The following is a 12123-nucleotide window of genomic DNA, read 5'->3' as shown; positions in this document are numbered from 1 at the left end:
GGACTGCACACTTAGTTGCTGAGAGTTGCAGGCCTCTACGGCGCAAGTACTTCGCCGTTATGGTAGCCGCACGTTGGAGTCTTGCACGCACTTGTGGACGTGTGACCCCAGATGACCAAATACAGATATCATCCGCGTACGTACTGATACGCACTGTTTCAGGTAGCTCGTCTGCAAGGCCCACCAGTATGATATTGAACAATATTGGGCTAAGGACACCACCCTGCGGAACACCCCTGCGAACGTCATGTATATCAGTCTCGCCATCCGAAGTGGACATGAAAATGGTGCGGCCACTGAGGTAACTCTGCAGCCATGCATACATCCGGCCACCAACACCAATATCCTCAAGCGCCTGAAGAATCGAATGGTGGAAGACGTTGTCGTAGGCACTTTTGATGTCCCGAAATATTGCGCATACCAGACGACGGCGTCTCTTTTCTTGTTGAACAGAAGATACTAGGTCGATCACACCGTCAATTGATGATCGGCCTCTTCTGAATCCATTGATGAAATCAGGAAGTCCACCACTTTTCTCGAGTAGCCATTCCAGTCTGCTCAGTACCATCCGCTCCATCACTTTACCGACACAGCTTGCCAAGGCTATTGGCCGATAATGTGAGAGATCATGTGGGCATTTCCCAGGTTTTAGTAAAGCCACAAGACGACTGCACTTCCAGTGATTAGGCACAGTTGCTGTGTCCCACGTAGAGTTGTAGAGCGCCAGGAGATGTTCTCGAGCTTCTACTCCAATTATTAAAAAAAGTTATTAAAAAAGTTATTAAAAAAGTTATTAAAAAAGTTATTAAAAAAGTAAGCTTAGATGAACTATGGCGACTGCGCAAACATCTTCATCCATTAGGAAATTGCAGCGTTCGTGGATTCTTTTTATTGTAAGTAATAGCATACGCCTCTATCGCGGAACTTGGCATAGATGGATTTGTTTGACTTTGCAGCAGGAAATAATAAATAAGCGGGAAGCTCGTAAGGTTAAATCCGCCTACACTAGATGTGGGGCTATGGCGCAGCTGCTAATTGGAACATTACAGGTCTTTTTATAATTCTTTTAAAATGACAATTCTTCTATAAGGAGCAGAAATAACATGCAACTTATGCTTCGCCACATTGCCTGCTGAGAAGTGCGAGTCTACTTATACGCGTTTTCTTTGATTCGGAAGCTCTAGGCTGTTTCTTTTATCAATATATTTACTGAAATTTAAAAAAGAAAGGGTATCGGCATTTCGAAAGAAAAGGAACAACTCGAGGTCTACACATCCACCCGAAAATCAATACTGTGCCTGTCTGATAGCTCATACTTTTTTTTTTATTTCCACACATTTCCTTAGCGTCTTGTTCTTCTGATGCTACTACTCGTGTTCCTCTTCCTCTCTCTCCCCAATTTCCGCCTGCAGTTTCTCTGAAGTTTCTGAGTTTACTCGTCGCCCCAACTAGATACATATTTTCGTAGGATACGCGTCCTCAATCGCTGGATGCCATTCCGGAAAGCGACTATCCGCTTCCGCATTCTTCGGTGCATGAACGTTGCTCAGGCGTCGGGTCCCATCTTTTGACACTGCAAATGCTCGCGGCCAGCCCTAGCGGCTCTCTTGCGCCTCCGACGTGCCGTTTGGTACTCCACTTGGTCCGTCGCTCCTCCTTTGTGCTTGAACGCGCCCTGACAGAGCATGAAGAGGAATCGTTTCTTTCTGCGCGTTTCTTCGAATAATAATTTCTTTCTTCCTTTTCTTTGAGTTCACAAAGCGCAGAAGTCCAACGTGTCCCGGAAAGCTTTCGATAATAAATCCAACGCATTAAACTGAAGATTTGCAGCGTTGCTGCAAGCGCACAGCATCCGAGTCACGTTTCCGAACGAAAGTAGATCCTGGGATTATATAATGTGATATAAATAGGGTGACAAAAATAGCGCCTATGTTTTAACAAACAGAGATGCTCTTATAACGGCATCACGCATCGTGCGTTCAGCCATAATATTTCGATAACAAGCGGGAATTTCTAGTATAGGGCGTGATTGGTTGGAGTTTGAAGGCATCGTAACTCTGAAGGCATCGCCAATCTGAAGGCATGGCAATGCGTCATGCATATTTACTGTATCCGAATAATGCACAAGGAAGCACGATTTCTCACGCTGAATGTCGTTCCCTCAGAATTTAGGGGCAACAATCCCACAACCTAAAATGGACGCTCAGACCTATTCATATCTGTGTTAAGTCATTAAACAACGAAAAACACCACCAGGCGAAGAAAAAACGAAACTGTGTCAGAAACACTTTCCCTAATGCTTCCGCTTCCGCGCAAAGCGCATTTCTGCTGGAAATAGACGCATCAGCTCATTGTCAAAACAGACATCAAAAAGGTTGCCATTGTAATTGTCACTTTCAGTGACTGCAACGCGGAAAGCGTGCCTGAAATTGATTGATCGATCGATTGATTGATTGATTGATTGATTGATTGATTGATTGATTGATTGATTGATTGATTGATTGATTGATTGATTGATTGATTGATTGATTGACTGACTGACTGACTGATTGATTGATTGATTGATTGATTGATTGATTGATTGATTGATTGATTGATTGATTGATTGATTGATTGATTGATTGATTGATTGATTGATTGATTGATTGATTGATTGATTGATTGATTGATTGATTGATTGTGAAACGGAGTGGCCGCTCCTGCCACCGCATTCGTTATACTTACATATCTGCAGCTTTCATTCTGGGCCAATGAATTTCGTGGTTTGCGCCACCACCCAATCAGATCTGAAAGCAACATGTGGCACTATAAAATTAATTTGTGCATTGTACGTTAGCTATCTTTAGACTGCTAATCAGCCAACAGTCTTTCACTATCCTCCACCGTAGATTATTTAAGCTTTTCCCTATAATCGTTCATACGCTAAGCACCAGGTACGGTCACTGCGTCATCGCTTTACCTCCGGACCAATACTATATATATGCAATGGATTTACCAATCGCATGAGCGATCATGCACCTTACAGCTAGATGCTATAATAACCAAGGCAAGCGTTCAAGTGCAACATTTACCTACTAGAGCGGCGGGTCACTGATGTGGACGCAGAGAGAGAACAAAAAGAAACGGGCCAGCCGGTACGAACAGCTGTCCCGTGGGAACGCTACCCAAGGTCATCGCCCTCAGCGGTATGGAACAGGGAAAAACTGAAGTGGTGGAGTGCGTTATATTTAGCGGTGGCCTGTTTAACAATATGCAGGGTTCCCTACGCATCTGCATTCGGGTGCGATATCCTTTATTGCCTCACTGAAGACAAGGTGCAACAGCTTTTTTTTTTTCGCTCCCCTAGAGGTCCATAATGTTCCTCCGCGCGAGTGGTGTTCCTACGTGCACATAAACAGCGCCCACCGTGGAAGCGCCTGTTCTGCTTCGGTCCCTTATAATGCGATATATCATTTTTATTGGCGATTTCTCGAGAGCCGCAATTTATTCATTCGCGGCAACTGGGAGCCGAGATGGCGTCGAGGGCTGCCCGATGCCGAGGTGGCGCGGGAAAAAGGATGGCAACATAGCTTGTTCAAATCGATATCCCTCACTGTACACAAAATGAAATTCAAGCTTTTCTTTTGCTTTACTTACCACCTACAGAAACGGCGCTGTTTATTGCGAGTTTGGAAGTTGCGCGTGGATTACTACCGATAAAATCATACCCAGTGGAAACCTGGGACCTGCCATTCGTTCAACTTACTCATTGTCTTTTTCTTATTTTAGTACATGCACTCTAAAATTGTATTAAGATTCAAAACTGAGCAAGTTTTTTTATGTTTCCTGGGCCAAGATATGCAGAGTGTTTCAGCAAACACTTTCAAAAATTTTGAAAGGGTTCCTGTGGCAGAGAGCACAATTACAGTTCATGAGCTAGTCTACAGGAAGAGGCGGATATTACTTCCCCCAACATTGAAATGCATGATCAACCAATTAGCATCGATTAAGTTCTTAACTAACTACTTTATGGCCCATATTGCAATTTACAAATTCTAGCCGTGGAGTTCACAAAAATGATCCACTTGGAACGAATCCTCAGGATGACACCAGTTTCGAGATATTAATTCCACAACATTGCGGAGAAAAGCACAAAAGTAACTGGACCACCAATGCATTTCTCCGCAATTTTTAGGAATTACTATCTCGAAACTGGTGTCATCCTGAGGATTCGTTCCAAGTGGATCATTTTTGTGAACTCCACGGCTAGAATTTGTAAATTGCAATATGGGCCATAATGTAGTTAGTTAAGAACTTAAGCAATACATTTTAACTAATTAGTTGATCATGCATTAAAATTTTTTTTGAAATAGCACCCGCCTCTTCGAGTAGTTCAGCTCAAGAACTAGAATTGTGCTATCTGCCACAGGCAGCGTTTAAGAGTGTTTGAAAGTGTTCGCTGAAACACCCGCTATGCTAGCGTTCTTATAAAGGCATAGACGCAGCTACGTAGACAGTAGCGCTAACACGAAGATTTAAACGCACAGGTTCGGCCGTCACGTTAAATTTTCTGTGTTCTCCTTAGCCATCCGTCGTTCTAGACACAGTCGTTATTATTGTCCACATCAGTAATCCTTCTTACGTCAAAAGTGCTTCTACAAAAGCAAAAAAAGAAGAAAGGAAGAAGTATATGGGGACGGGCGCTCCCGAACGCTAATTGAATCACCTTTCTGCAATCGTTTTTCTTAGTTAATGTCGCAGAATTTCCTGTGCTCAGCTCGAAAGGTACGCTTACTTAGATGTCAAAATATTCGAGTATAAAGGCAGAGAAGTAGACGCCGGAGAGTGGAGCGGTTTACGATAGGAAGCGTTCTTGAACAGCTCACAGAAGTGGTTGTCACAATGATTACCATCAATCATGTGAAAACAACGCAGCAAGAGAAAGCGAAATAAAGATAATTTAAACATTGCATGGGGAAAGAGAATGAAAGGGGCCGGAAGTAGACGCGCTAGCTGCGTTATCGGAGGATTTTGCATAGCATTGTTGCCAACTACGAAGCATGAGCAAAAGACCGAGGCGTTGGAATCATGACTTGCAGAGTCACATAACATTGCGTAGCAGTGTAGGGCGAAGACAGGTAGGTACAATGACGTACATGAATGCTAGAAGCTCTCAAGCCCTTTGTGACTTTCAGCAAAAAAAAAAGAAAAAAAGTGCTGAAGAACTGTATGTACTACCTTTTTCCAAGTTTGCGCACTCAGAAAATTTACTTGTGTTTAATGTGCCGCCATAAATACGTGTTCACTACAGTAGGCAATATACATTCCAGTTCTGGTGATTTGGATTATTGTATAGATTTTTATTATTAGCTAACGAGCAGTTGGGTGCTGGAAAGTGGAACGTAGACAAAGTAAAAATGATAGGAAGGTTTGATGTAGGCTATATTACTCCTGGCTATGATGAAAGAAAGTCACTTTTGGCTTCAGTGCATAAGTATACCTTGCACTTTCCGCAAACATTTGTAGCCTTGCACTTCCTCACAAAATTTTTTTACATCTTTGTGTTGCAGATGCTTTGTGACGGGGATCACCTATGACGCCGTCATCAAGTACTCTTGCTGCAGTTCCAGGGTGTCAGAACTGAACCAAAAGCAGAGCAAAACAAAAAGAAACTATATTTTTGCCCTAACGGGTACTCAACCTGAAATCGACGCTTTTTTTTCACTCCGATAATGAACCGAAAACTAAGATGTGCGGAAACCGTCGACCATGATTGCCAATGCAAGCGATAGCTGAACGATTCTAGAAAGCTTTCGCTTCATTAAAGGAATGATCCGTCTAAACGTCTAGCTTTGTAGCAGTGAGAATATTTTGACAGAGCTTTCTTTCTTTTAATGTGGTATTAATACTCTAGAAAGCAGAGTTGTTGACCATGACAAATGTATTGGTGGTATAGATGGCTATAGATATAAGCTAATTTGTCATATGTGTGTTGCTTCCAGTGGCGCGAGCCCCTGCGTGGAAGTCGGCTGCCATCTTTTTTTTTTCTTTTTTTACACCGCCGGATCACTCTTCCTCAGCCGACACAGGGGAGAGGATAATAGGAGGTGAGGAAATCTTTGCTTACCAAACTCTCCACTCCAGCCATCACAAACCTGCAGATGCCGCGAAGCTCTTGCGCGACAGCATGGTGCGTCTCGAAGAGCTGTAACAGTTGGCGCTAATCCCGATGAATATGCGTCACCTAAAAAAAAAGAATCTGAATTACGCTGCAGGACGCGAGCAGGTGTTCTTTCATCGACAGAGAAAGACTGACCCCCTCCTCCCCCCCCCCAAAAAAAAAGAAAGAAAAACAGGAGGAAGAGCCAAAAGAATGCTATTCGTTTTCCTACCCTTAGAGACCCTCAATTTATCTGAAGACTTTTGGTGCCGCAACTGTTTGTCGTAAAAAGCTGATGGATTTTACGAAATGTCTATCGCGGCTGCCATAATTCAAACACCGCTAAAAAACGCTGAGCTTGACCAACAAACGCTGCACGTATAACACGCACTGGTGTTATCGATAAAAACGGAAGCAATGTAGCCGGAATTCATATCCAGATAGCATTGCTATGCCAACAGCCAAGCGTATATGAAACAGAGAGAGGTGGTGGTCACCTGTCGCAGTCTTTGGTATCAGTGCACCTTACACAAGCGCAAGAGCTCTTCTCAACACACATTATTCATTTTAGCGCGTGATTTACAGATGTTGATCACATATAATTACATTGACTGAAACGTGGCTATCGGCGCATGTAAGTGACAGCAAGATTTTCTGTAATGCGGATAATTTCGCGATGTGCCGTTGTGACCGAAACTATAGCGACAAGGAGATGTTCGTCCTGCAGTAATATCTGTCTTTGAATCTTCCCGTGTTCCCAATCAGTCACATTTGTAAATTGTTTGGGCGCCCTTCTCTTTTGATAATGGTAAAATAATTATTGTCACATTAATTCATCGCTCTCCATTCTGGTCTCCTAACTCAGCGCTTAAACCACGTGATGCAAATAATATTGTTCTACTTGCTTGGTGACTTTCACCTTCCAAACATATCGCTGGAAATTGTGCACCTCTCTTATAGCTCTTCAATCGGTAGTCATTCACTAAATAGCTGCCATGCATGATATGAAAAATTATAGTCACAGTATTGCTCCCACGTGCACTTTTATCGCAATTGCATGGTACTATTTGTTAGATAATTTACTATCCCTACTCTAAATAAAGTTTTTTGTTCCATTTATTACGAAGACGATAGCGCACGGCAGAGACGAGTTAAAGGAAGGAAACAGTGCCCCTTCGGTTTATCTTGTCGTTGTCAATATTTTTTATTATTATTTTCTTCTCATGCACCATCGTCCTAATAATTATTCATTACCGAATAGTGCGATGCACAGTTTTATTGTCTATAATTATTTTAGTTGCTTCCCTTAACAACGCGTTCTATTGTTTGAAGGTGAATGTAAAGCGAATTTAGGTCCAACGTTAGGTTGTTCGCTTCGTCTTTACATGCCCTTTGGTCTCTACATTTTCTACTTATTTCCACTGTGGTAAGTTGCCCTGAGCGCTGAGCACATCAAGCGCTCATGTGTGCATGGAAGCAAGAATGGAAATTCCCTCATCAGCCCTACCAACGAAACCTTCCAGCCTTTTCTATTCGCGCGAGCGTATAATGTCCATGAAATTGCGCTTCCACGTGCCGCAGCTGGTTTCAATATCTTCATGGATGTGAGCAAATTGAAGCGCTGTTTGCGTTCCTGCTCTAATTCTGCGGTCATCGGTCCGGGGAGTGTAACGATGCCGTCGAAGCAGCATGGCCGGACGCATATGCCTATGTTACGCGAGCGCGTAATATAACTCGTCGGATAAATATTTGAAATAGCCTTTGTTGGCAGTACGAAAACTTCATTACTCCAGATACACAATGAGAGGACTAACACCGCCGCCATGCGTTCAGGTTTCCTGTGCCAGCTTTGCCCGGTTTCTCTACGTCTCTTACAAATGGCTTCATTACGCCCGCGAACTTCTATCGCGGTTTTCTTCCTGAGTTTGTCCTTTTAATTGATTCATCGGGAAGCCGCGATATAGCTGCCAAGTCCAGCTGCGGATTTCGTTTTCCTTTTTATTTCATGTTTTTAAATATTGGCACTCAGTTCAGTTGTGAGTTCAGCGTTGTCCTGTGCGTTCCCTGCCTTTTGTCTTCGTCGTCTTGCGCTGTCCCTTCAAGATGTTGGCACTCACTTTCTGCAAGCTTTAGGCGAGGTCTGGCTTCGTCTCGCATTTCCCGTAGAGTCCCGCCATTTCTCTTCGACATCGCACGCTCTCTTCCAAATCTGCGTGCAAGCGCGTGCAGTGTGTCGCCGAGCGCGCCAGGTCTTATACAAGATCTTGTAATGGCCACGATCAAACACGGAAGGATTATTATTATTACGGGGACGTATAACCACAACCCAGAGAGAGAGAAAAAAAGCTGGCTAACACTTGCGGCCTTAAAAAGGTCCACCGCGCCTACCCACTTTAATGTGTGGAGCGTTCTCAATTGATCCAAGGGTACCTCCGAGGATCCAGAGCGTTACGTCATCTGCGTATATGGTGTATTTGGCGTTCTCGATTTGATCCAGTCTCTTGCCTAGGCCGGCCAGCTCAAGGTTAAAAAGCGTCGGAGAGATGACAAAGCCTTGCGGGGTGCCCTTGCTGCCCAGTTTGCATTTATGGGACTTGATTTCCCTTGATGGAGGGTGGCCGTTCTGTCGCCCAGGAACGATTTTGTATAAGCGTAGAGTCTCGTGCAGAGGTCGAGGTTGGAGATCGTGTCGAGTATGTAGTAATGCGACAAATTATCGAATGCATTTTCGAGGTCTAGCCCTAGGATTACTCTCGCGTCTCTCGTGTATGCGTCAATGATCTCATGTTTGAGGAACTTCATGGCGTCTCGGGTGGATAGCCCGGGTCTAAAGCGGATCATTGTCGCGGGTTGGATATATTTTTTTTCCCAAGATGTTTCGAGAGCCTGTTTAGGACCGCGTTCTCGGCTACCTTGGCAATGCAAGACGTCAGCGAGATCGGTCTGACGTTATTGATGTTGGGCGCCTTGACAGGCTTTCGGATGAGCACGATGAGGGCCGTTTTCCAGTCCCCGGGTAGGGCTCCGTTGCTCCAGACTTTCTTGATTTCCTCTGTGAGGGCTTCGATGGAGGTGTTATCTAGGTTTCTAAGACGCCGTCCAGCCCCGGCCCTGACTTGCTGTTTAGGTTCTGAAGCGCCATACGTATCTCTTCGGTTGAGAAGTCCCGATCTAGCTCTGGGTTGGCCTTGCCGCTATATGCTTCGGCGGTCGTGCCTCTAGCATTTTCGGCCAGCGGGGTACTTGTCGGCGAGACGGTCAATGAGCTCATTTTCCGTGGTAATCTTGAGTTCCTCGTGCATGATCCTGTTCAGCGTGCGACCCTGGTCTGCTTTGATCCCGGTTCTGTCTAAAAGGTGTTTCAGAAGGTGCCACGTCGTCCCGCTGTTGATGCGGCCGTCGGCGGCGTCGCACACTTCGTGCCATTGCTGGTTAGATAGTTGTGTGCAATATTCTGCAATCAGTCGGTTGAGGGAAGAAATTATTTTCCTCAGCCGTCGATTGTGTCTTTGTTCTTTCCATCTCCTCATGAGCAATTGTTTGGCTTCGAGCATGTGAGCCAGTCGGCTGTCCATGCTTTGAACGGGGAGATCTGTGTCTCCTTCGTGGCCGCCTTAATGTCGGCATTTAGTTCCGACGTCCATTGTTCCATTGATTGTTTGCTCGTTCGGTGTTCGTGTCTTAACTCGCGAAACTTGTGCCAGTCGACGTACGTCATTTTTCTGGGTTCTCTGGATGGGGTGTCAATTGTTGTCTGAATAATGTGATGATCGCTGCCCAGATCCTCGAAGAGGTTGCTCCACTGATAGTTTGGAACGTTGCGGACGAAAGTGAGATCTGGCGTTGTGTCGCGGTTGACAGAGTTAGCCGTTCTTGTGGGGTATGCGGCGTTCGTGATGAGCGTTAGGTCAAGTTCATCGGCGTCGTTTAGTAAAGCCTTGCCCTGAGCCCTGCTGGCCACGTATCGACAGGCCGTGTTAGGGGCGCTGAAGTCCCCGGCCATGATCATGGGGTTGTCGCCGGCACGGCTGCGGGCTAGCTGGAGTATTTGCCTAAATTTTTGTGTTGTGGGCTTGGGGCTGCTGTAAGCGTTTAGGATGAATATGCTCTTAGCGTTCTTGGCTCTAGGGAAGACTTCCGTGAGAATAAATTCGCAATTGCTGCGGTCGTGATTTATCTTGTGTGTCGTGTGGGCTGACTTGTTGCTGACCAACGTGACGATACCTCTGCATTTGTGTTGCGGTGTCGTAGTGGTCACGTCAAAGCCGGATAGACAGGGTGTAGTGGTATTTGTCTCCTGTAGGAGAATGACTTGGGGTTTGCCTTTTTTGGCTCGAATGCGTTGTTGCAGGGGAGCGTTTTTGCGGACGTAGCCCCTATAATCCCATTGCCAAAGGTGAAACGGTTCACTTTGCACAGACATTTTTGTTGGTGGCGTTGGGTGGCCTTTGTGAGGCCACGTTTTTGCTTCGTTTGTCGAGCGACAACGCCCGAGGTAGCTTGGTGATAGTAGACTGCGACATCACAGACGGGTGATCTGCCATTTCTAGCGCGTTGAGCTTTGCCCAGTAGCTGTTGATTGTCTCCATCATGTGGTTGATTTGTAGCGTTATCCTGTCGCAAACTTCCTTGAGGGTTCCTACAGTCGTCGCAAGCTTGTCTTGCCCCTCCTTCAGTGACGCGACGGTTGCAAGACCACCGAGCAGTTCCTTGATTTCCTTAATGTCTCTGTCCGTGCTCGAGGGATGTGTGTTTGTCACAGCTTTCCTCTTATGCGGATTGCGCGTGGATTCTGCGAAAGGCACCTCCACTACCATAGGGTCTGATGTGGTTTTGGTTTGATTAGTGTTGTGGTCGCTGCCACCTGCCTCTCGCTGGAAGGAAATTATACAATATTCGCTATATTCGAAGAAGTTTTCGTTTACTCGCTCTGCGACAATACCACAAAGAAAATCTCGTAGTTACTCGAAGTAGTCTACTTCGTCGAGTGCCAACATTCCGATCAAAGTTACCTGCACAGTTTTGCTTCATACAGAATGTTTCATTTTTTCCGTGTTGTCTGTGTGCACTCCGGATCGTGCAAACGACAAACACCCACAGTGCGAGGAGTCTGCTGCATTATGCACGAAGCTTTGTTCTAAAACTGATTTATATTCCTGAATGTGCTCAGGTTGAAAGGACAGCGCAAACAACGCATTCAGCCGGCCGCATTGAGGAAGAAAAACAACTCGCCGGGCGGCAACCGTGCAGATCTTTCAAAGGCTAACCGTACCCCCCTTCCCGTTTCCCAACTATAGGCCACTGAACTATTTATTTAAATGAAATATTATGCAGTCTACCAACAGCTCCGTGTTCTGCATCGGCGTCACCGTGACTCATGAATATGTAGAAAAAGAAAAGCAAGGACACAGAGGGAGCTTGTGTATACGTAAGGCCGGACAAAGTGGAAAAACATGCACATCCATGTGCATGCACACACTCACCCGCGAGCACTTTCGAGAGTAGTTTCTCCGCAAGCACACGCATACGCATGCGCGTGAAAAGGGTGGTTCGCGCTAAAAGCTTTTTCGAGTCGCAACCCTGATTGGAGTTTATAAAGTTCGCTTCTTTTGCCTTCTTCCTTTTCATCGAGAGGCCTTACGTTTCGTGCTTTCTTCAGCGTGCCGAATATTCTTCGCAGCGTCTTCTGCTTATCCCGCTCTCAAGCTTTCATCAAAACGAAACGAGGCACAACACGATCGTTTTACCATCCTTCGCCCAAGGAACCGCCTCCGGTATTCGGCACAGCGCGCTTTTCTTGTACGAAAATTAGCTGCAGGGAATAATTTTTTATTGTGTGTTTTAAAACACTCAGTCCAGACTACATTATGCAACCAAAACTATTGGACCCTGGTCACATCCGTCAATGTTGCAGAAAGCTATTCATACGCTGCTGCATTTTTTTCGGCAACATTGTCCCCATTGAGCGACTGTAGTACTGATGT

At 45.3% G+C, this 12123-nt stretch overlaps 1 protein-coding gene across 2 annotated transcripts in view; it reads right to left on the bottom strand.

The window, feature by feature from the left end:
* The window catches only part of LOC135919985 (uncharacterized), a 157229-nt gene that overhangs the window by 101891 nt on the left and 43215 nt on the right, over nucleotides 1-12123 (bottom strand). For both annotated transcript variants that reach the window (XR_011513987.1, XM_070537271.1), the window contains 2 exons: nucleotides 6107-6223; nucleotides 2725-2786 (listed from right to left, as the gene is read on the bottom strand). Coding sequence is in view for 1 of the 2 variants with exons in the window: in XM_070537271.1 (XP_070393372.1) it covers nucleotides 2725-2786; nucleotides 6107-6223 (179 nt within the window). In the remaining variant the exon portion in view is untranslated. The remainder of the gene's footprint in view (nucleotides 1-2724; nucleotides 2787-6106; nucleotides 6224-12123) is intronic.

This window comes from Dermacentor albipictus, chromosome 4 (genome assembly GCF_038994185.2).
Source record: "Dermacentor albipictus isolate Rhodes 1998 colony chromosome 4, USDA_Dalb.pri_finalv2, whole genome shotgun sequence".
Lineage (NCBI taxonomy): Eukaryota > Metazoa > Arthropoda > Arachnida > Ixodida > Ixodidae > Dermacentor > Dermacentor albipictus.
The sequence above is the reverse complement of the archived record's forward strand: the minus strand, read 5'-3'. Positions and strand labels throughout refer to the sequence as shown.